General features: G+C 57.2%; 1 protein-coding gene across 2 annotated transcripts in view; it reads right to left on the bottom strand.

Moving 5' to 3' along the window:
• RPS6KA2 (ribosomal protein S6 kinase A2) overlaps window positions 1-24,972 on the bottom strand; it is a 212,553-nt gene that overhangs the window by 34,352 nt on the left and 153,229 nt on the right. For both annotated transcript variants that reach the window (XM_057739541.1, XM_057739540.1), the window contains exons 7-11: window positions 22,646-22,683; window positions 20,147-20,289; window positions 16,358-16,428; window positions 14,649-14,737; window positions 3,113-3,177 (exon numbers count right to left, since the gene is read on the bottom strand). In XM_057739541.1, the coding sequence (XP_057595524.1) occupies window positions 3,113-3,177; window positions 14,649-14,737; window positions 16,358-16,428; window positions 20,147-20,289; window positions 22,646-22,683 (406 nt within the window). The remainder of the gene's footprint in view (window positions 1-3,112; window positions 3,178-14,648; window positions 14,738-16,357; window positions 16,429-20,146; window positions 20,290-22,645; window positions 22,684-24,972) is intronic.

Raw genomic sequence — 24,972 nt, 5'->3', positions numbered from 1 at the left:
TCAGTCTATAATTAACTTGTAATTTTTCATTTCTCCCGTTGCAGGGAGCGAGCTTTCAGGGAGAATGCCTCCCGGGCAGGTGCTAATTGCTAGGCTCTGAGGGCAAGCGGACGGCAGGGCAGGACGAACAGGGCAGCGACCCCCACGTGCAGGGTCCACAGACTCACTCTGCCCCAGCAGGAAACCCGAAAACCCTGGGGAGAAGCGCTGGATGACAGGTGTTTACTTGAAAACAAACAAACGAAAACTTCTGCTGGCAGTTTTGGGTCACAGAAGGAAGCGGAGGTGAAATCACATGCTTATACGTTCCAGGCTGGATCCTGGGGCCGGCTCTGGGGTAGAGTCGTCGAACGGTCAAGGAGAAGCCTTGTCCCCGTGACTCTGAGTGCCTGCCTGGCAACGGGACGGGCTCCTTGTATGAATGGTTTTTGCAGACAGGGCTCCCTCCACTGTGGCTTCCAGTTATCTAAGCTGCCGAAGGCAGAACGAGCACACCTGGACACATCTATCCCACTACCTGCTGGGACCCGTGCACATCTTCCTAAGGCTGGGGCCGAGCCTGGCCCGGACACAGCGGCCCCTGTGTGGCTGACCGGCTCGTGCCGGGGCTGGAGAGCACGACTGCTCAGCGTCCCGGGCAGGGCCTGAGCGGCTGCCGTGAGGCTGTGGTCTCGGGAGGTCTCTGCGGGGGACCTCTCCCCTCCTCCCCTGCCCCCCGCTTGTCCATCCTGCTCAGTCTCTGCCGCATCACCCTCTCCCTGACGGGACGCCCCCACCGCACACCGCCCCCGGCAGCCACCCCAGGCCTGAAGCAGCTTGAGGACAACTGTGTCTTTCCATCCGTCTACCCCGGACACCTGCTCACCCTCACGTGGGCGAGCACCAGGTACTCACTGAATACATCCATCTGCACAAAGATGGGGTCTCAGCGCTCCTCCCCGACTCTGGCTGCTTCACTCCGAGCAAGGCATGCACGGAGGCCCTCCGCCCCTCTGGCCCTGCCCGGTCAACCCCGGGGAAACAGATGCGACCGTAGGTAAGCTTGTCCGAGTGCATTACAGGGGCCTCTCTCAAAAACCAAACCCAACCCAAGTGAAATGAAACAAAATGCTAAAAGCCACAAACAAAACTTCCCAACCGAATTCCAGTCCACCCGCGTTGACACAATGCAGAAGCGCCACCTTCTTGGCATAGGAATCCGGGGCCTTTGCCCCGACCACAGGGCCAGGGCCAGCCGTGCCCCAGGCTGCTCTAACTGCCCAGGTACCTTGGCTCCTGCTCGGAGCTCATGCAGAGCTGGGCTTTCTGGGATGCACGGGAACCCAGCCTGCAGTGTTCCAGGCCACGTGCTGTGAAAGTTCCACGCACCTCACGAGGCGGACTTGGCCCTGCTGTGACACACCCCTTCCTCAGCACGGTCCTGGGGCGAGCATCTCCCCAGAACCTGCCCACGGCACCCCTGCGCCAGGCTCTCCTGTGAGGCGGCGTGGCCGCCAGGACCTCCTTCCTTTCCATCCTGTGCTGGTCCCTGCCTAGTGCAGCCCCGCCCCTGCGATGCTGTCCTCATTTTCCCAGCGCCTCAGTCACCAGAGCACCAGGCTTCTGTCTTCTCTTACCTCTGAAACCAAGTCTAAGTGTGTGCAAGTCCCATCAGCAGAACCTAACCGCCTCCCCCTCCAACCCCCAGTCTGAGCGCTCCCTGGGCCGAGGCGGCAGGGGGAGGAGTGTGCGGCAGGGGTGAGGCTGGGAAGCTTGGTCGACAGCTGGTTTTATTTGGCATTTGCGTTCCAATGTCCCCGGAGGTGAGACCTGGGGTGGGGCGTGGGGGGAGGCGCCCACCCACCGAAGCCGAGGTGCCACGCCTCCCTGGACCTCGTGGACGCCCCACACTCTGCGGGGCGGGGGCAGGCAGACACGGATGCCACCCTCCGCAGCATAACGTTAAAACCCTCTGGGGTTATTTTGTTAGTTTAGGGAAAGAAAACCCCAAATGTAAGAGTTGTGTTCACCTAGCAGCAAGACCGAAGGGCCTGCTATCAGGGGAGGCCTGCCCGCCTCGGGACAGGGAACAGCCCCAGCTGCCGGGACCCGCGTTCCAGGCCCCCCGGGTCGGCCGGCTCGCCAGCAGCTGCCCGCCCTGCCCCTGCCCCGCAGACCTGGCACCCAGAGGTCGGGGAGAAGAGAGATGCGGGAGCTGCTGAGCCAGCGTTCAGCTCCACACGGTGTCCAGCCAGGCGGCTTGGAGAACTGGACCCGGGGGGCCTCCCTGGGGAGGGGCTGCTGTCCGTCACCTGACAGTGCGGGGCTGGCCGCCTCCTGTGACTCTGACACATCTGCTGGGGCCCCGGAGCGCCTCCCACCAGGCCTGGCTGCCGGACGTGTCTGGACACCTGACGGCGTTGACCTCGCTGGCGGCCTTGACCTCGCTGGCGGCCTCAGCAAGAATCCTGGTAAACCTGGTGGTTTTAGCCGGAGCCCCTCACCCCGGTGTTTCCTCTCAGTCACCTTCTGTCCCCTGACATCCCCCACCTGGCCCGCCGTATTCGGAGCTGAGCTCCCCTCCTCCTGACGGCAGGACCCCCGCCCCCGCAGTGGTCCCCACGCCATCGCGACGGCCCGCTGAATGAAGGCTTCCCTGTGTCTTTAACAAGCGTCATAAAACCTTCGTCTTTTCCAGTCTGGATAATATTTTTGTGTAACGACAGCTACAGGAGTGCTGACTGAGGGCGGGACCCTGTGTAGAGGCAGGAAGCGGCACGGAATCTGGGAGCCCAGAGGCCCCAAGCCGAACGCTCCGTGCAGCCCGGGAGCGGCCGAGGGCTCCTGCAGCCTGTTGCTGGGCCCAGGGTGGCCTCTGCTCTGTCCTCAGGGAGGCGGGATGTCTGCAGGGCCGCAGAGGCCGGCCTGGCTCTAACGGGGAAAGCGTTGAAGGGATTCCGGGCCGAGAGCTGCAGGGGGAGGGGTGGGTGGTCCCGGATCTGTGCGTGTTCAGACTCCCCCGAGGGAGCGCCCTCCTCCAGGTGACGCGCCTGGTTTGCACCCAGCAGCTGCCGGCGCCCCGCCCCACCTCCCTGTGGCTTCTGGGCAGTCGGGACCCTGGTCTGCAACTTACGTTCCAGTCGATGGTGACAAAGAAAGGGTGGCGTTTGATCTCCTCCACGCCGTCCAGGCCAGCACCTGTGGTGACCACAGAGCAGAGACGCGCATCAGAGCAAACCCACGGCTGCGGTTCTCTCCAGTTTCTGACGCAGGAGGGAGGGGGCTGGGGGTCCTGACAGCCCCACAGGTGGAAGGGGCCCCTGGCTGCCACCTCTCCTGCCAGCCGCCCCCTCACCGTCCGCAGAGGCCACCCCTCAGCCCTGCAGGGCTGCGGCCGGGGAGGCGGTAGAGGGGGGTGGGGCAGGGAGAAGCCTCCAGAGGTAGGTGTGGGGACGCCCGGGCACCTGGGCAAGGACGTGGGGGCCCATCCCGACCTCCGTGAGAGCCAGCATCGGCCAGGCCTTCCCGAGGATGAGAAAACGCAGGAGAGGGCGGGAGGGGAGGCTCCCGCGCAGGGAGCCTAGTCAGGCTGCTCTGGGGTTTGCAGGGAAAGGCAAGGGAGCCAGGACCTGGAGAGGCCGTTCCCACAGGACGGGGACCTGGAGAAAGGCCGGAGGTGGCCCGTGTCCACCTGTGAGTGCCTGGCCTGCTCGAGACAGAGGTCTCTTGTCACCCGGACACTGTGTGCAAACAGTGCTGCCTTGCTGGTAATTTCTCCCTCATCCCTCCCCTGCTTTGCTGCTCATGTTAAATCCTGAGCCCCAGGCTCCCCTGGGGGCGCAGGGGTTACGAATCCACCTGCCAACGCAGGGGACACGGGTCCGAGCCCTGGTCTGGGAAGATCCCCCATGCCGCGGAGCAACAAAGCCTGTGCGCCACAACTACTGAGCCTGCGCTCCAGAACCCGCAAGCCACAACTGTTGAGCCCAAGTGTCACAACTACTGAAGCCTGCACGCCCAGAGCCACAAGAGAAACCCCCGCACTGCAAGGAAGAGTAGACACCACTCTCCAAAACTAGAGAAAGCCCATGTGTGCACAGCAACGAAGACCTAACACAGCCAATAAATCAATAAATAATTTATAAAAAAATCCTGAGCCCCAAGGGGGGGGTGGCGGGGGCGCGCAGAGGACCCCAGGGCGGCGGGACTCTCGGACACCTAACGGCGGACACGCGCCGTCACGCACGTGCGGAGGCCCCCCTCCCAGAGTGAAGGCGGGCGTGGACTGCGGGCTTCAGGGGGTGATGACACGCTGGTCCCGTCTCGTGAGTTCTGACAGGCGCGAGTCAGCGAGAGGGGACGGAGGGGACAGTGCGTGCGGGGCCGGCGGAGCATGGGGGACTCGCTGTACCTTCTCTTCTGTACTCATAAAACGGCCCTAAAAGTAAGTCTATTAATTACCAACAAAGCAAAACAAAAAACAAACAGCAAAGCAAAACCCGAAGGCCCTCCGAGCTCTGCGTTCCCTCCAGGATGGGAAGGGAGTCAGGGAGGGGCTGGGAACCGCACGGATGCAGGAAGGGGCGGCGGGCAGCCTCCGGCCGGGCGACTCCGGCCCCCGCTGTCTGGGGAAACGGGTCCTGGGTCTCAGTCCCCCAGGCCGTGCGAGAGGGGCACACGGGTTTCCCGATTCTGCACCCCGAGCGCCGGGGCCCAGCCCTGCCCGCCTGTTCAGAGCCTCTCCGTCCCCACGTCCGTCCCCCTCAGCGGAGCCCCTCCTCCCCATCTCAGGCCTCATCCCCAGGAGGGAGGCAGACAGCTGGGAGGCTGGGAGCAGGACGATGTGGAGGACGGCGCGAGGCCACCCTGAGCCACCGTGGTCACTGCAGAGCCGCCTCCCACCCCAGCCCAGCCCCAGTGTCCAGTCTGAGAAGCCGGGGGACCCTCCCCCAGGATGCCGGGGGCCCCAGAGACACAGCTCACTGTGGGCTCATCGCTTGCTGTCATCATCTCTGGCCCTGTTTCCTGGTTGAGACGGTGACGCGGGCAGGAAAGGAGGCGCGAAGCTGCCCACGGCCTTGGGGTCGTCTCTAGGCGGACGAGGGGCCAGCCAGCTCCCACCTCCGCAGGGAAGCCTGGCCAGGCCAGCTCGGTGGGAAGGAGCCCCTGGCCTTGTCACTGTACTGGACTCCAGTGATCTGGAGATGGTCACTTTGATATGCAAGTGGTTGTATGAGGAAACGAGGAAGGCGTCAGACCTGGAATGTCCCCCCCCGGGGACCAGGGAGGCGTCTTGGGGGGGTCAAAGGCGCTCTCCCACTAAATGCCCCCAACACCCAGAGCCTTGAACGTTACCCCTACTTTCTAGACAAGGCACCAGCCTGAAGGAGGCTGGGTAACGTCCCCAGGGCCAAACCAGGGTCTATGAGCAGGACTGGGATGGGAAGGGGATTCCCCTCCCCGCCCCAGCACTCCACTCCCACCCTCAGATGCAACCAGGATCTTTCTCCTGAGGACATGTGACATTATGATATAAAGAGAAATAGCTATTTTTATTTTTGTCTCGGGCTCCTGGCCTCAACAAACACTCGACGGTAAATTAACACTTTGGTTATTACTCAAAAATTACACGTGTTCCAAAGCGGGGAACACGTAAAACAGGAAGAAAATTTCTGCACACAGTTCTCTAAAGCCTATGTCCACCTTCCTAGGGCCCACGGGGTTATTATTTTGGATTCTAGTTCTATTTATCCTCGCCTGAAACGTGTTATGTTGCATTGCTGTCTTCCTGGATGTCTCTACCTGGACCTACGTCTCCGATTTCTCCACGTGGGTTACAGCTTAGTTTTGCATCCCTTGGAACGGTCTTCCGACAGCGTGCAGCCAGAAAACGCAGCGCTGCGCCTGTGGCTGGACATGTTCTTTTGTGGCCCTGGTTGCCTCCAGCTCTTCCACTTCACGTTTGAAACAAGGCAACCCGGTTCGTTTCCTCCTGGGCTTAATCATCAATGAGCTTCCACCTTCTCAGCAGATCATCCCCCAAGGTTTGGAGACGGGCCAGAAATGTTTTCCTTGAGTCTTCCTGTCCACAGAAGGGTTTGGGAAATGTTTAATCCCTGGGCCTTTTGTGACGCTGTTGAAATATTTATTTGCTGTTGTTGTTTGAGCGTCGCACAGAGTCCTTGTCTCGTTCTTCTGGGCACATTCAGAATCAGCTCATCTGGCTATTCTCCTCGCACACGTGGCGTCCCACCAGACCGGCACACTCCAAAAGGCCACTCTTTAACCGCCCAGGATTTGAACGCTATGTCTGCCTTTTCCCGTCTCAATCACTTACAGGTCATCGACACACTATTTTTATAGTCTTAAAGTAGTGTCAGTCAACTTGAAATTTCATTTATTGTTTAAAATCTTTGCTTGGCCGTAGCTTGTGTTTCCTGGGACCCTGCCAGCCGAGGCTCAGGCCCCAGCAGCACCCTCAGGGCTGGCCTGGAACCATCAGCTCCGAGCGAGCGGCTGCGGCGTTTGCTTGGCCTTGACCAAGCATCAAAGGCCGGCCTAGTACAAGAGGTCACAGCAGTGCCAGCGGGACCGGGATGAGATGGGTGGAGACCAGGTGGACTGTGTTCGAAGTCAGATCAGGAAAGCACACCCTCTGGAAAGGAAGACGGAAACAGGACAGGCAGCAGCTGAGGGCGAGTGGACGGCCCTGCACGCAGGAGTCCCCCGGTCGCCAGCGGGAGTTTACTGGGTGCACGCAGGAGTCCCCCGGTCGCCAGCGGGAGTTTACTGGGTGCACGCAGGAGGTCCCCGGTCGCCAGCGGGAGTTTACTGGGTGCACGCAGGAGTCCCCTGGTCACCAGCGGGAGTTTACTGGGTGCACGCAGGAGTCCCCTGGTCGCCAGTGGGAGTTTACTGGGTGCACGCAGGAGGTCCCCGGTCGCCAGCGGGAGTTTACTGGCTGCGCTGTTTTATGCTCACGGGCATGTCTGACTCCTTTCTAGCCTCTGCCCTGGGTGCCCCCAGGCGTCCAGGACGGCCGGGACTTTGTAGAGAAGCTACAGACTCACGACCACCAGCACCAGAACGTCTGAGAAACGAAGCTGCTGTGCTCCCCTCGCTGTGTCCTTCGGAGGGTCCCCGCCGGGGACGTCACAGCCCCCGCCTGGCCCACGCGCTCAGCCGGCTCTGCCTTCCCAGCGCCCGCCCCAGGCCACCTGCAGGTCACACGTGCTCTCACGAGCTAATCTTCTTCACTTCTGTGATTCTGCCTGCGATGTTTCTTGGGCCCAGAGCCCACAGCCCCCTCCGCCCCCTCTCCCTCCCCCGCACAAGCTTGGCGGTGCCACCCAAGGGTCCTCAGGCAGCCCTGCCGGGTGGGCCCCTCCTGACAACAGCAGCTGGTATGTTTTGCACTTGCCTCGATCACTGAACAGACCACGCGGCATAATAAACAAGCGTGTAACCCACAGCATCCAGTCTTCCAGCTGCTGGGCTTCCAATAAAATCTCTCCACTCACTGCACGGAAACAGCCTGTTCCCTCCCTCCCACCCGCCAACCACCCAGCCTCTACCAGGCCTGGCCTGGGTGGGGGCTTGTCTGTCTCCTCCACCTGTCTGTCCCTCCAGCGCCACCCTGCCCCTCAGCCCCTGCGTCCTGCCTGCGGGGAGGGGGCTCCCTGTGCTGGCTCCTCAGGCTTTTCAGGTCTGCGGGGGTGGGGGTGGGGGGGTGGGGGGATGGAGGGGTAGGGAGGGGGGGCTGTGTGTGTGTGTGTGTGGAGAAGGCGGGGGTATCTCTACCTGAGACTTCTGGCCTCTTCACCCACACGACTGGGTTTCCCGGGCATCATCTACCTGTGGTCACCAGCACATGCCACAGGTGCGCAGGGCACCTCACGGGACAGCGGACACCCGCCGTCATTGGCGGGCTGGAGACTTAGACTAGGACGCTGGCTGAGGCTGTTGTATCTTCAGGGGACAACGGGGTGGAGACGCCCGCTCTAGACTCCACGGCCGTGGCGCCCTGGGCAGGTGGTCTGGGGCGAGGACCTCGGGCTCGTGCCCTGCCGCGTGTGCGACATCAGCCAGGTGAGCCTCCGTCACCCCCCGCTGCAGCGCTACGGACACCCCCCCGGAAGTGCTGGACCGTGCTCCTCCAAGTCCACGCGGTGAGCTCCCAACCCCAGAACCTCAGCAGGGGACCCTGCCTGGAAATGAGGTCGGGGCAGCTGTGATTAGTTAAGGATGAGGTCGCACGGGGGCAGGGTGGCCCTGACCCAACACGACTGGTGCCCTGATAAAGAGTGGAAATTTGGACGGACAGGGCCCGGCAGCAGTTCAAGCGTTGAGACAGAGATCTGGGCCGATGTGAAGGTAACGTGCTCACACCACAGAGCTACGGGAGGACCCGGGGTGTGGGGAGGCCGTCTCATATGGATGAACTCCCCAAACGGCCAGGGGACTTTTGGCGGGGAGGGGGTCACCCATAGGCTCAAGGCAAGCAGAAGGGGGAAGAAGTCCCACCTCTCACCCAGCTGCCTGTGCAGACCGAGATTAACCTACTCCACACACTTTCCACCTTAAGGCTGAAGATGTTCAGGCAACTAAATGCAGTAGCTGACCTGAGTCGTTGAGTGAGTAATAATTCCAACTATAACTTCCTCTTTCTGTGAGTCTGGACAGCCTAGGACATGAAATACTCCTGCAGGACGGCCCATAGCGCCCGGAAAGCTTTATGAGACGTCGCTTTAGAGATGAGCTGGGGGACAATCGCTGGCCGTTTTCCATGCTTCTGTGGGCTCCCCTGGGCTAGTATCTTTCAACTGGTGATCATCTATCCACCGAATGAGATAAACCCATCCTTCTCGCTCATCAGGTATGCACACTAAATGATACGACAATATTTGGGGTTAGAGAACTATGATTTTTGTGACGTTACATTCTAAGACAAAAAATAGATTTAGAAAACGCTTTCCTTCTTCCAGAACAAAGGGGACACAAATGCAGCTCCCCTGCCCCCGACCTGGTCACCGTCACCTGGTCCCGTGACAACCCTCTCCACCAAAGGCAGTGACATCTGAACGAAGAGTGACTCCCAAGGCAAACTTCTTCAACCGCTGCAAGAGATGAGGCTGAACGGTTTGTCCTGCTGTGTGTTTCGGTGGATGAGCATGTCTTCATTTCTCCTTCCTGGTGCCAGTGTCCGCCCCCGGGGAGGTCAGGCAGGTGAGACCACACCTGAGCACTGCCCGGGGGGACAGCGGTCAGGAGTGGAGTGGCCCGCGACCGGGGTGGCAGGCACGCTGCACACGTGCTCCCATATACATTCATCATAGAACACGTGTCCGGGTTTTGTTCCGGAAAGGCAGAGATCGGATGGATTTTCATAACAAACAGAAGGATGTTCAAACACAAGGATTTTCCTTTCGGTATTGAAAGGAAAGTTTCGACCGTTGGCAACGTTGCCGGTGGCACGTTTCGTGAAGACTCCCCTGAGGGCGACAGGCCAGCGAAATCCCTCTTCTCGGTCGCTGGTTCTCTCTTGTTCAGCTTCCAGCATGAACTCAGGACCAGGCCAGGTGCTTCCGTGCTTCTCTGTCTAGAGATGTGGGGCTCTCCGGAGACGGTCAAAGAAGCCCTTCCTCATTCACTCCTCCTTTTTGCCGTGATCTCGGGAGGCAGTTTAACAAGATCTGTTAAAACACATCGCAGTAGCCGTGCCTCTGATGACTTTCTCTATCTGTCCAAGTGGCAGAGAAAGAAAAGGGTCTGCTTGGAGGGAAGCAGTGTGGCCGAGAGGGTCAGACACCCTCCCTACCCCACAGGTCTGTGCGCTCCGATTACCTCTGCTTTTCTATGCATTTATTTGTCAAACACACTAGAGTGTTTCCTACATGTCGGGCACTGTTCCAGCTCTACATCTTCCTAACCACCCCAAGAAGGAGTTCTGCTATTACCCTCGGCTCACAGCTCGGGAAACCAGGCACAGAGAGGGGCAGCCATCTGCTCAAGGTCACACAGCAAGCAAGTGCGGATGGGACAGGCTCCCGGCCCCTCTGCCCCGTGCTGCCACTCAGGCTCCTCACGAGCCCCCTCCCCCCGGGTCACGTCCCAGCAGGCCCCTCGGCCCCCGTCGCCTGAGGTCAGCTCCCCCCCACACTCTTTCTCCACTGCAGCCGTGGGGCGTTTGTGGGCCCACTCCCACCATCCGAGAGGCCCCGAGAGAACCAGGGCCATAGTTCTGCTCCACTGCTTCCCCAGAGCCAGAGCCTGGAAGGCATCAGGGAACCCGTGAGGGAGCGCGTGTTTCTGGGTCACACACACGGCATCCCCCTCCTTCTGACGAAAGGGTCCTCAGTGTGTGCCGAGAGGACGGCAGGCCCGGCCCCACGCCCCCGTGAGCCCACACTCTTGCCATCTGCCCGTCTGGGCAGCTCCGAGGCCGAGAATGGCTCCCTGCACACGCAGAAGTCTCTGAATATCCCGTGTTTCTCTCAAAACCAAATTTTAAAAAACCAGGCTTTCAATCCTGAAACTAGTATGTGTCACTCATGAAAGGTTCAAACGATGGCCGTGTCTGCGGTGAGAGGAAACGCCCGCCTCCCCACCCGGCCCTCCGCACTCACCGCTAACGGCTGCTGCTGCGTGTTTCCAGAAATTGTCTCTGCTCACCTCCCTCCGTCTCGTCTAAAGAGGCAAACAGGATCCCTCTGGACCTCTGCTGCTTTTACTTAACTCCTCGTTTCGGGCTGAGACGCGTCCCGAGCCAGCCGCGCAGACCTGCCTCTCCTCCCGGGAGACGGACCCCGCTTCCCCGAACCGTCCATCGGTGGCGAGAACGTGGGCTCCCTTCTTCCCTTCCTTCCTGCCCTAACATCCCGTGAGTCTCTGGGCACTCGCGGGACTACATCCTAGGAAACGCCCCAGAAGTGGAATCACTCAGATGAAGAGTGTGTGTCTTTCCATACTTTGATGGACAATTGCAACTGACGTACGGAAAGGTGGGGGCAAGAGAACCCCCCGCCGCGGGTTCCTCTGCCCGCACGCCCTCACCACGCTGATGGTTCCAGACGTGGGCCGCCATGGTGGGCTGAGAGGCTCCTACGGTCAGGAAGACGGCACAGCCTCTGTGGAGAACAGTCAGGTACACTGAAACTAGAATCACCATAGGATCCAGGAGTTCTCCCTTCCAGGACTCAAGGTCTGGAAGAGACATTTGTACACCCACGTTGGTAGCAGCGTATTTACAACAGCAGAAAGGTGGGTCACTCAAGTGTCCACGGATGGAGGATGGACGAGCAGTGTGTTACACCCATCCAATGGAATGTTATTCAGCCTTAAAAATCGGGGGATTCCGGCATATGCTACAATATGGATGTCTTGTGGACCCTGTGCTAAGTGAAAGAAGCCAGCCACAAACAACAAATACCATACGATTCCACCAAACACAGAGACGGAAGGCAGAAGGGTGGGTGCCAGGGCCGGGGGGTGAGAACGGGATTTCTTGTTTACTGGGGACAGAGCTTCAGTTTTGCAAGATGAAAGGAGTCCTGTGGATGGATGGATTCAGCACTGCGACTGTACCTGACACTACTGAACTGTGCCTTTAAGAAATGGCTAAGACGGTAAACGTTTTGCTATATGTAAATATTTTTCCACAATTAGAAAAGATAGGAAGGGGACAGAATATCACAAAGAACTGTACAGGCACTGACTGGCTAAAAAGTATAAGAATAATTATGGAAAGCAATGAAATAATTGCCCCGGGCAGCCGCTTTACAACACGGGAAGGTCTCTAGGTAAAAGCTGAAACCCTCACTTCATGTTTGGGTCTGACAGATACACCATTTTATTCCTCAAGACTGTGATTTCACCTGTTACCTTTCTTGTGTTTTTCTAAATCTTGATACTTCTTGTCCAATTCTTCCATAGAAAGGAAATTCCATATAAAATGAAAACAAGTTGAGATTTTTACACAATTCATTAAATCCAATTACAGTGAAATTTCAGGGAGTTCTCTGCAGATGAAGTGAGAAAAATTATATCCTCAGCTCAAATTAAAGTAAAAAAGAATCAAGTTGTGAGCTAAAGATAGTTCGTTTTTTCAAGTTTAAGAGGACAAGTAAATGTGCTTCTTTTATCAGAAATACAAGCAGAGAGCAACAGGGGATGTTCCTGAAAAACCTTTTCACTTTCTAGTTAAGACAGAAAAGGTGAACGTGGCCTTTGTTGTTGCAAAGACTAGAAGTGGGTGAACCACAAACGCTCAGCTGTGATCTGTGGCTTCTAAGCCAGACACTGATGTCTGATCCGGAATCAGTCCAGAGCCGCTTCGACACGGAACGGATGAATCTCACAGTCCTGGCTCCAGAGTGGAAGGCTCTGCTTGCACTTCCTTGAAGAGGTCATGAATACAGACTCTCCGTCCACATGCATCCCCCAGGTTTCCGTACATGTGTACACAACTGCATTCACAGCCTCGGTGCTTACGTGACTTGGGCTGTCACCGGTTTCTAGCAGGAAATTCTGTGCCAGATCTTGGGGTCCCAGGACCGAATCTGCTCTAACTGGTTAAAAGAGTACATTTCAAGAGGTAGTGTCACCAAGGGATTTGTGAGACACACTGCTCTTTCCTTCCACATGTCACTGGACTCAGAGGGGAGGGTGTGTCCCAGCAGACAGGACCATGTTTGGGGCAGGGGAGGGGTGTATGGGGACTGCACTGTTTACTCTCTCCTTGAACCTGGAGGAAGGAACTCATTTTGTAAGTAACTGATGTATTTTTTTGGCTTGTTTTGGAAAGCTAGAGTCAGTGGAAGTTTAGAGCTCCCAAGCTAATTTCATGGCCGCCTCGTATTATGATGCAGCGGAGCATGTAAAGTCGCAGACATGGGTGAGAAAATAGGTACCTCTCAGGCTGACCCCCAGAGGAAAAAGGTATTAGTCACTAGAGGAGAAAGACAAAGTTCGAAAAATAAACTACACGGACTTCTCTGTTTTCAAAAAGTGAAACCTCTCTTTTGGAAGTAGTAGGGGGGTATTGATGCTTGGAGAGAAAGGCGAGGGGGAGGGCAAGAGACCCCCCACATCCTATTTCACATGAAACACGGAGCCATTCTCCACCACTCCCATCACAGAACCATCAAACTGGGGGGATTGTTTTTAATTCGTTACCTCCCAAAGGAGGCCGGTCAGCCTGAGACTGTCAGCACGGAGCCCCAGTACGCCCCCAACTGCCTAAAAAGCAGGCATTCCTGAAACACCAGAAGGACATGGTGCCCAGACCTGCACAGTCGGTCGACCACAGGAACCAGAAGATGGGCTGCGATGGGGCCGGTTTCACAGGACACGTGACAAGGTGAGAAGGGGCCCGAGTGTTTGGGGGGCAGGGGTGCAAGAGGGACCTCGTGCCCACAGAGCTGGCAGGCTCTGGTCAGAAGCCACACTGTGCTCCCTTCAACATGAATGTGATGGCTGGAGCTGCAGCAGCCATTTCGTGATCACAAGGCACCTTCTGTGAGAACGAAAAGGCATTGCACTAAGAAGAGGCAGATGTGGGCTTTTGACAGCAATAGTTTAGCTGCCCAGCCAACGCTTACAACCTTCTACTGCAACACAGCTTGTAATGTGAGAAAAATAAACTGCAGTTTGAAAAATTAAACTAGTTGGGTTAAATAATTTTAAGTTATTTAAAAGTTCTGTTTAAAAGCAACTCTTAGGGATATACCTCTTTTCACAAGCAAATCTAATGTTTCTTCTTTTATCTACTTTGCAGTATTGTGAGGATTTGAATGAGATAATAATTTTATTAGTACAGAATTCCATGCATATCACTGTCACCGTGGGAGGAACCAGGGCTCAGCACGAGAAATGACTTATTCACCTGGTTTGTTGAAGACCCAATCGGCAGAGGAACGTGAGGGGCTGTCTACCTGCCTCCCCCCAGCCCCCTGGCCTGCCTCAGTGCTGTGCAGAGAGCCTGTGGGTGCACTGCGTGGGGGTAGAGTACCAGGAAGGAGTCACAGCATCAAAATAAAGGGGGCAATTAACCCAAAGTAATTGCTGCGACCAAACATTAAAAGATTGATGACACCAGATGGGGGCTATAGACTGGGCGGGCTCAGGGGTGCAGACAGGCGTGGAAATGGTGTGCAAAGATGTTTCCATGCACTTTGATGGTCCAGAGCTCTGCAAACCAGATTCTGAGGCAGGCGTGTCCTAAATCGGGTTAAGATCTGCTGAGCTGGACAGCAAGTGGGCCTTGGGCTAGAAGGGATTATTTCAGTGTCTCTCTTGAACTGATGGAGACATTAACGAAAAGTGATCAATGCATTCATGACCCAGATCAGAACTGGGCAAATGGTTATGATCTTTGTGTAACGTTCAAAGACAAATTGGAGTGGCTTTTCCAGGGTGCTGTCTTTAGTTTATGGAGTTTGAAAAGTAAGCGCCACCATTTTGGGTAAAAACGGTGACTTTTAGCTTGCAGTACTTGGGCAGTGGCCGTGTGTCTTTGAAACCCTTGGAGCTTGGACAATATGGGATAGAACTTCCACCCGTGTCAGGGCCTTTTGCGGTCAGTGAACTTGGTGAAACGCGTGGCCAGACCAGAGCTGAGTCTCAGCAGGTGGGCGGCCTGGGGCGGCTCCCGGGGGGCTTGGGGGTCTTACCCAGCCGGTTGCAGGGGTTCCGTTTGAAGAGAGCTCTCAGCAGACTCTGGGCCTCCAGGCTGAGGAACTGCGGCATGCCCAGCTTGGCTCTGAAAAACACAGTCATATTTTGGGGTAAGAAGGATGAGCCCCAAAGGGACCAGAGTTTTCTTCAGTGCTCTGCGGTCCTGCGGTCACGTCCACAGACAAATCCAATCAAATCAGCGTGACCCACAGCAGCTCTTTACAACAGCTCTTTCATGACTCCTTCAAAATAATAAAGCCACTAAAAATAAACAACAATGATCCCATGAACATAAATAACATTTTAATTTCCATTAACTATGTTTTCCAAGACAACAGCAAAGAAGGCTTTGGGGAGATGAGCGGCACTGCTGACATCCTGGGAATCTCCTCTTGGTTTGAGGAGACAGCTGGGTTCTCTAATCCGCTTCTGGTTTGGTCTGTGGCACTGGTTGGTATGAAGAACATCTGGGAGAGGAGGGCCTCGCAGGCCCCCTGGGGTCCTGGACCGCCCTTTGGGGACCACGTGACCACAGCTTGGTGCTGCCCCTTCAGCAATGAGGTCACTCCTGACCACAGGTCACAAGTTCACACCTGGGATTTACTGGAGGGAATTACTCTACCTTTAGAAAAAAGGTCTTGTTCCCTCTTAAAATTAAAAGGAACAGAGGCCATCAAAAACAAAACAAAACAAACCCAACATAGCAGACTGTAGCTACACACGTCGGGGTATCTTCCACGAATCTCTCTCCTATTTATATAATGACATAATCTACAAAAACGTAAGCTTTGCAGGTGCCTCTGGGTTTTATAAAAGCTGTGAGTCCACCTGCAAGCAGAGTTTGAGAGAGCTGGTCGTGAGGGCCGGCAGCTTCCTGGTTTCTCCTGCAGCTGTGGTGAGCCCACTCCCCTGAGCAGGAAGACAGTGATCTGGAGTCTGCCTGCTTCCAGGGCCACGTCCCCACCCCTGTCCACCCTCCATCTGCTTCTCTCTCCCAGAGTTTGCCCTCTGACATCTTGCTCAGATGAAGCCTGCTTGCATTTAAGATGTTACAGCAAGGGACTTCCCTGGCGGTCCAGTGGTTAGGACTCCGAGCTTCCACTGCAGGGGGCACGGGTTCAATCCCTGGCTGGGGAACTAAGATCCCACAAGCAGCGTGGCCAATAAAATAAAATGATGTGTTGTTTTTTTTTTCTTAAAGATATTACAGAAAGACTGGCTCTGGGTTTAGACTTCTTTCTAGGGTTCTAAGAACAGACCCCATTTTTGTGTTAAAAGATGCTTCATGAGAATTAAGGAGAGAATTACATTCGTACTTGATCACATGGGCCACGTGATTCCTGCCGACGTCAGGCGGGAGAGCCCAGGCCCCCACACCAACAGGTCAACTGGCGGAGAAGGGAAGGCTCTCTCGGGAGCCCCTGCAGCCCTCTGCACTTTTGAAGGTCGCCAACCACCATGTCTGAAGACCCTTCTGTTGGACAACTTAGATGATTTTCACTGATGGAGAACTTTATCTTTGGTAGAAGATTCCATCAGAATCACTCAGCGATCCCACTGGCTTTTCCCACCAACGTGAAAACGCCAAGAACGCTCGTTACCATTGCCGCCTACTGAGCAATCCCGGTTTCGAAGCCCGAAGCTCTTGATATCCGAGGGTGCTAACAAGTCCTGGGGTGGAGCCCAGGGTGGAGGTCTTACTCACTTGAGGATGAGGGCCATCGTCTCCTTCCTGTCCTTCCCCTGGAAAGGCAGCGAGCCCGTGAGCATCTCGAACTGCAGAGCGACACAAAACAGGAGCAGGTGTTCAGAGTGAATGACCGAACATCACAGAGGAGCGACCCAGGGCTGCGAGATGCAGCCCGAGTTCACGCAGCCACTCGGAACCCTGGTCAATTGTGTGCGGGCGCCGGCCCACATGCTGGGTGTGCCTGAGCAAACAGAACTACATTGTGGAGCTGGGTGTTCAGGGGAGAGACAGGTGGACGACGGACACAGTAAGTGATTCAGCTCCACAGCAGAGAGAAGACACGGAGAGGGGATGTGGACCCGCAAGACGTGGCCACCCCCCCACGGGGCAGATGGAGGACCCATCCTTCTCTGGAGGGTGCTGTGGAGGGGCTGAGTGAGGAGGGGGCAGGGAGGAGGGGCGGGGAGGGGTGGAGAGAGAGAGACCTTCGGGTCCAGATCGAGCGTGAGGCTGCGCTGTGGACGCTGAGTGCCCTGCAGACTCACCACCGTGGCGACCCTCCCCCTTCCGGCCACTGCGCTCCACCCCCGGGGGTGTCAAGGCCCTGAATGGGGAGTGGACAAGTCCATCGAATGAGTGAGTAACGCGGGAAGGGACGTCCTGCGCACGAGAGCAGGGTGGCTGGACATTTCCCGGGGCAGCCAGCGGAGGCCGGGCCTCTCCCAGAAGAGGCGAGGGGCCACCCTCTCCGGTCACCTTCTGCAAAGTCCAGGGGCATCTCCTGTCACCTGGGGGCGGGAGGGGCAGGGGCCCGGGGAGCCCAGGCCGCTCCGCTCTCACTGCCTGTGGACCCTCGAGGCACAGACCTTCCCGGGCGCGGGCGCCGCCACCTGCGCTGGGGACGCGTGAAGGTCACGCCCTGTGCCCGGGAGACCCTCACAGAGACGGGTGTTCACAACATAAGATGACGGGAGCCGTAAGAGGGACACGGCAAAGCGCCAGAGGACACAGAAGACACAGCCGTCGACGGCCGGAGCATCAGCAGAGGTTCCGGCAGTGCCTGCGGGAGGAGTCGGGGAAGGCGTGGAGCAGGGGGAGGAGCCTGGTGGGGGGATGGGGGGCACCGCCTCGACAGAAGCCACTCTCCTCCCGCCTGGCTCCTTCCTGCCCTTCTCTGCCTTTCACGTCTCTTCTCTCAGCTGTTTTCCTGTCTGTTCTTTGTGTCTCCACTGTTCCTTTTTCCCTTTCAGCCTCTCCATTTATTTGTTTAATATGCAATGATTTTGACTAGAAAAATGTACGCAAGGCACATTTTATATCTATCGGACAGATTTTATGTCCGCTGTCTTAACATATATACACACGGACAAGGGGGATGGCTTTTCCCGCTGCCCTCTCCCCCAGAAACCTCACACCACTAACTCCAGGTGGCCTAGACGTGCGTGGGGTTTTAGCTGCAGTTTTCTCGGCTGTCCTGGCTGCTAAGACAGTCCTTCTCTCCAGGCTCAGGCTGGCCTCCTGCTCTTTTAAATATCAGTTACACGGAGACACGTGCGGCATTCTGGGACCCCAGAGCCTCAGGCAAAGGTTTCCTGGAGGACCGCGGTGTGGTCACGCGTGAGCCCAGCCTACATTTTTAGGGCTTCGTGAGTGTAGACACGGGATCCAGAGACAGGATGAAGCCAGGGGTCCCCCTCAGGGAGCCCACCCCGCCCTCCAGAGGAACGTGCGTGCCAGGGGGATGGACGCTTAAGAATTGGAATCGCTCCCCAAAATGCAGCGCTGTAACCTCGGACCTGGAACCCCGTGCCAGGAAGGCGACATCAGCCTTCTGGTGAAATCTGCAGCCACGGTACCGAGGCCCCCACGCCCGCCCCCACTGCAACCCTCCAGACAGGGTGATGGGGAGGCAGCCATGTGCACGGGGGCAGAGCCGTGGGTGCAAAGGGAGATGCTAGCAGGACGGTCTCACCCACGCATCTAAAGAGAGACGGCTGGGGAGAAGGGAAGCAGAGCGGGACGTCCGGAGACGGCTGCGGGGCCATCCCTGTGGCCCCCGGCGTGGAGAAGGGCTGCATCTTGGCAGAGGCCGCTCGACGTCTGCTCCACCACGGGCCCAGCAAGGGTCCCCAGCGCCCTGGCGGCCAGTGCTCACGGAGCCCCCGTGAGGAGGTCAGAGCCTGGGCCCGTCTCTGCTCCTGTATTAACCTGCTCAACCTGCTGTGACTCTGTTCGGGGAGCAGCCTTCTCCCTACAGTTTGACTTTCCTCGTAGGCAGCTGACGGGGAGACCGCGTGCTGACCCTGGACATGGGGCCAGTGCCCAGCGAGGTGAGAGGTCACTACTGTCCGTCCGTGAGCTGGCATCCGCCTGGGGCCGTGGGAACCGCCTGCCAAGCGGGTTTGATGTGTGCGCCCGGCAGACAGAAGTCGGCGGTCTGTGCTGACAAACCCAGCACGCCCAGCACTTCCGAGCCCAGGGGCCCGAGGACCAGAGCCGAGAGAGCGAGTGTGGCCTCCTCGGTACGCCTAGGGGCTCCCAGGTGACACCTGCACCGGGCGCAGGGCTCAGTCCCGAGGCCCCGGGGCCAGGGTGCGAGGCGTGTGTGCGGGGAAGAGGCTGTGCCAGGGCTGGCCGAGTGGCCTCCACGAGTCCACGTAAAACCCCGTCGTCTCAGTTTCCTCGTCTGTTAAATGCACACGAAGAAGGGGGCTGACAACGTGGAAGTGCCATGATGCGACAGCCCTACACTCAGCGTCAGACGTACAGCCTCAGAGTTCTGGTCCATGCTGCGGGCATGGCGGGTGGGGAGGGGCTGCCAGCAAAGGGGCCGGCCCGGGGGGATGGGGGGGAGGAAGGGAGGGTGGGAGGGACCGCGTGGGGCCGGGGAACGGCAGCCAACACACTTCTGTTGTGACTACAGAACACCCCGGCGAGACAGTGTTTGCTACACACTCTGTGAACACGTGATCCCAAGAAAATCCAAGTTTCTAGATGTAGATGTAGAAATGCTTCACTCCATGTGTATTTTGGTTCATGGTGATTTTGATGACTAAATGGAGGGATTTTGTGTTTGAAATAAGAAAAGCATCTTTAATCTGGAAATAGCTGCATCCCTTAAAATCCTCATGTTAAACCCGTAAGCACATTAAGCTTGCGACTTCCCTGGTGGCACAGTGGTTAAGAATCCGCCTGCCAATGCAGGGGACACGGTTCATCTCTGGTCCAGACGGTTTGATCCCTGGTCTGGGAAGATCCCACATGCCGCGGAGCAACTAAGCCCGTGCGTCACAACTACTGAGCCTGTGCTCTAGGGCCCACGAACCACAACTACTGAGCCCGTGTGCTGCAACTACGGAAGCCCTCGAGTCTAGAGCCCGTGCTCTGCAAGAAGAGAAGCCACCACACTGAGAAGCCTGCAAACTGCAACAAAGAGTAGCCCCCGCTCACTGCCACTAGAGAAAAAGCCTGAGCACAGCAATGAAGATCCCCCCAAAAATAAAAAATAAATTAAAAACAAAAGAGCATCAAGTATGAAGAGGGTTTCGCTCCACACATTTGCATCCTAACTTGAATCCCAGCTCTGTTTCCCGACAGTGGGAGTCTGGGGAGGACAGCGATGAGGCTGCCAGGAAACGCCAGGGTCAGGGATCGGTGGCTCTCCCTTGTTCTCAGCCACACCACGGGCATCGTTTTCCTCAGGTCACTCCCGGATCTCTGAACCCTGCGGACGGGCAGGCGCACAGAGGGGCAGGGACAGGGCGCCATGGGGACCTCGGATGCCACACTGCGAGCACGCCGTACCATGAGCACGCCGAAGGACCACCAGTCCGCGCTCTGCGTGTGGCCGCGCCGGTTCACCACCTCGGGCGCCATGTACTCGATGGTCCCGCAGAACGAGTAGGCTCTCTTGTCGTGGTCGATGGCCTCCTTACTCAGCCCAAAATCTAAACAGAGACAGCACGCAGCGCTCAGTCTCCGGGCGGTGCTTGGACCCCCGGCTGCCCGGCCGGCCCTCCTCCCACCGCTGTCCTCCTGGTGCCGCGCTGCCCGCAGAGGCTGAGACAAACCCGGCACCTCCCGGGCAGCCTCTGTGGGGACCCACACGTTCCGGGTGCTCCTGAGGGGACCCAGAAACTGTATTTCTCATGCCCGACACCAGTTCCCCAGGAGCTGTTTTTAGCAGGACACCCTGGACGTCAGTGGCCTTGATGGAGAGGCCTGAGGGGCTGCTGTGATGGACGGGCACGACGAGGGCACTTGTTCCGAAGAAAAGGACGGGAAAGGGCAGGCAGAAGGAGGTCCCGGGTTGGTGAGGCGCGAAGGGGAAGACAGACAAGTCTGATTGGGCTTCAGAGCATTTGCCCTGGGACATCCTCCCCTGGACTTGGTCCACGAAACCTTCAGCCAAGGCCACTATCCTCCAAAGCTCATGTTACTGCACCCAGTGGATCAAGGACACAGTGAACATGCTGGCTGTGAGATTACAGACCCCTCCAGGTCCACCATCTGTGAATTTAAGGTAGACATCGCTTCCTCCTGGGGCCACGTGAGGACCAGGTAAACTCCCGGCTAAGTGAGAACCTGCAGCACCCACGTGGGTCTGCTCACTCATTGCCCAAGTGACTTGCTCTGCACGTCAGCGTCCTGGGGGCTTGTTTGCAATTCATGCCTGGCCAGGATGACAAATCACTACAGATGACTAACTCGGGGTCACTAATAAATAACAGAGGCCGCAATGATTAAGTCAGAGAAAGCCAAAACTCTATGCCACATAAACTTGCTGCGGTAGCTCATACGTATTCCAGCTACCTCTGTACATGTGAGATGTGTATAAGACACGTGCAGTTCCTCACTCAGCAGAGAAAACTGGTCAAGTGCTAGCAGAGCCTTAAATCTCCATGAAATGCCACACTGGCACTTCTCAACTGCCTTAACCAGTTATAGAAGTCAGGTTTACTTTCTCGGCTTGTTAAGGGTTAATCTCTTCTGTTGCCCTGCCTGCGGGAAGGCACAGATGGTACCAACAGGTCAAAGTGGACTCAGCGTGAGGGCAGGTCCCACCCTTGGACCTGTGTGCCCCGCGCCAGGAGGGTGCCGTCTGAAGCATCTGCCAATGAGCGCCACGCTCCTGCCCACAACGCATGAGAGACCAAAGCAGTCTAACTGTTCGCCATTAACAAGTAGTTAATAACAAGTAATTGTCAGTGACTCTGTGCTGCTGGGACTCGGGGCCCGTCAAGAGCGGGGTGAAGCGGCCCAGAGGAGGGAACGGGGGCAGGAGACCAGACCGCGTGAGCCCACAAAGCAGGGAACAGGAGGCGCTGAAGACAGCACCGGCGTAGAGCAGGTGCCCGCCGCAGCAGGGACAGCTGCCACTGCAGGTGAGGGGGGGCATTCGTGCAGGGGCGGCCGGTGGTGGACACGGGGCGCGGGTGTGAGTGGAGACCAGGCCAGGACCAGGGCAGAGGGACGCCAGCAGCACGGCCCCCAGAGACGTCCACGCCCCAACCCTGGCACCTGGGAACAGGTCTCCTTACCTGGCAAAGGGGGACCCTGCAGGTGTGACTGAGTCTGTATCTTGAGAAGGGAGGCTCTCCCGGGTCTCCAGAATGAAGCACGATAAGCACGAGGCTCTTACATGGACGTGGGGGCAGAGGCCAGAGTCAGAGAGGGCCTGGGGCGCTGCCCCGCTGGCTCTGAAGGAGGACGACGGGGCCACGAGCCCAGGGAAGTGGCGGCCAGAGAGGAGACACAACCATCCTCCCCTGGAGCCTCCACAAAGGGCGGCCCTTTTGATCTTAGCCCTGGGAGACCCGTTTTGGGCTTCTGGCCGCCAAAGCTGTAAGATGATGAGCTGGTGCTGCTTCAGGTCACCAAGGTTGGTAACTGTGACGCAGCAAGAGGAAGCTGGTACAAGCGGGTGTTACAGACGGGGGAGGTGTCCCGGCCAGCTGAACTTGGCGGTGGCAGGAGGGGGTTGAGGTTTCAGTGGGGAGATTGGCCCCGCAGAGGCGCTAAAATGAGATTCTTGTACAAAACATCCAGTGATGGTGACCGTCAACAGGGAAGGTGCTAGAAAGGTCTCATGTCAGAAGGAGACAAGGAAGGAGGGCCGACCTGGGAAGTGTGAGCACCCCTGGGAAGACACGCACCCACAGAACTGCCACGGCCACGGGGAAGGCAGCACCCCCAGACACGCCTGCACGCGCGGGTGGGGTGAGAGCGCCTCGGCTCTCAGTCAGGCCCCGCCTACCAGGGCCGAAGGGATGAAGTCAACGGTGGGGTGCAGCTTTTACGAACCTGTGATCTTAATATGTCCCTCTTCGTCCAGGAGGATGCTGAAAGAAAGGGCAGGAAAACAGATGCTTTAAAAGAGACGAGACACACGGAAGGGCATGGAGACCCCCGGGCACCCGCCCAGGCCCTCAGGCAGCCGTCTTCACGCTGTGGTGGTGGGGGCCTGCAGACCACGGCTGCCCCAGTCATCCGCTCCCGCTGGGTCAGGAGTGTATGCAGACCCACGGTGCGTAGGGGCAGAGGGGGCACCCTGAGTTCTCGTGCCTGGTTCACCAGGCTCACACTGGGCCCTGCAGGTTTGAGACCCTCTTAAGCCCAGGGGACGGTTTGGGGGCCCCCAGACTGTCTGTCCTGTGTGAACGGGACTGAGAGGGTCTGGGAGTGCCCTGGCCTGTGGAGACACAGAGCCGCTCAGAGGGGATTTTCTGAACCCAGACGGGCCCTGGACGGCCAGAGCCCGCTCCTCTCCTCAGATCTCTCCGTGAGCCCCGCCTGGCTCGCGGGACCAACCCGGACCTCCGGGGAAGCCTGTGACACCTGAGACCTCGGCATCCAGGAGGCACGCTGTAAGATCTGGCCCCACTGGGTCCCTGCCCGGTCCCCTGGTCCAAGCCCTCACCGCGCCCGCATCGGACATCCAGATGAGCCACAGGAGCTCTGGTCCTGCTCCTCCTGGCTCTTGGGAGTAAGCAAGGCTTGCTCCACGGGAGGGCAGAGGGACACTCTGAGGGTGGACGCAGGCGCGCCCTCCCTGAGGCCCTTCTCCAGCCCATCAGCCCACGGGTCCCCGGGGCTCCTGGCCTGCCTTGCTTCTTTCTTTGCTGTAATTAAACCCCGTCCCACCAGCTCCTGGGAGGTACCAGCCCAGCTCTAAAGAGACCAGGATGTGGGCTGTGAGGATTAATACGTGGTACCTTAAACAGATCTGGGAAAGGAAGGAAGTTCTGACACAGGCTACCACATGCACGGACCTTGAGGACACCATGCAGCTTAAGTTAGTCACAGAAGGACAAATACCCCTCACACATGGTCCTTAGAGCTGTCAGATGCACAGAGACAGAAAGCAGGTGGGGGAGGCCAGGGGCTGGGGTGGGGGTTCGTGTTTCGTGGGGACAGAGTGTCAGTTTTGCAGGATGAAAAGGATTCGGGAGAGGGATGGTGTGACAGCTGTACAACAGCATGAAAGCTCTTAACCCAACTACGCTGTGCACTTAAAGACGGTCAAGATGGTAAATTTTATGTTATGTTCATCTCACCACAATTTAAAAAAGTCTGCCATGGGAATAAAAATCATACCTACTCTTCTGTGGAAATGTGGAGGAAAAAGTTACAGCATATAATTAAGATGACAATTTACAATGAAAGAAGCAAATGTTCTTATCTCTGCTTTTCAGTTATACTTAATCTTTGCGCACAAGTGAGCAACTTTCAAGATTAATTCCCTACTAATTCTAATTGACAACAAAATCCTTTTTCTCCAATCCTGCAATTACATATTACCATTTTTAACTGTAAAGATCCCTCTGACCTTTAACTAGAGGGAGAATCAGGGGGCCGCCTTCATGGAGGCCGAGGGCTCACAGCAGAGGTGAGCAGGTTGGCTGTGCCGGCTGTGACAGTGGCCTCACGCCTGCTGTCTGAAGGTGATGCTACAGTTTGTGGCTGTGGGGACACTCAGGAGAGGGCCTTTCATGGTTATTTAAACATCATTCACACGGGCAGCCAGGGATGCTCTACCCAGCAGGTGGTTTAGCGGAGCCGTGCGTGGGGAGCACGTCCCTCTGGTCACAGGCAAGTGCCCTTTGCATCAGGGATGTACGCAACGTTCCTGGTCTCCGGCAAACCCAGGTGTTTCTCATCAATGACTGACGCATCTCAGAGCAGCGTTTGTGTTCTTTCTCAGTTCAGTGCAGGTGAAGGAGTAAGGGACTGAGGACGCGGGCGGGGATCCACTTCCCGTGCCCTCAGGGTCTGGGGTCCCGCCAGGCCCCACATTATCCAGGGGCAGGCGTGGACTTCAGTCTCGGGGGGGGACCAGGGGGCGTTATCAACCACTTCGCAGGTCAGTGTGAGCAAAATCATCAACCTCGCTCAGGGACCACTGTCAGGTCAGCCAAATGAACTTAAAATAACATCCACTTAGGGCCCTCCCTTTCAAGTGGGTCCCTCCTACGTGTCAGCTCTACACAGAAAACAGCAGGAAAAAACCTGAAATAAGAACATTGTTATTTAGAGGGACTTTTTATTTTAATTTAGACTGGATTGGCAAAATGCCCTAGAAATAACATTACAGATGATCATTGCCAAAGATACAGGGATCTTGTTGGACT

Source organism: Hippopotamus amphibius, chromosome 6 (assembly GCF_030028045.1).
Source record: "Hippopotamus amphibius kiboko isolate mHipAmp2 chromosome 6, mHipAmp2.hap2, whole genome shotgun sequence".
Lineage (NCBI taxonomy): Eukaryota > Metazoa > Chordata > Mammalia > Artiodactyla > Hippopotamidae > Hippopotamus > Hippopotamus amphibius.
Note: the sequence above shows the minus strand (reverse complement) of the source record. Positions and strands in the feature narration are given on the sequence as shown.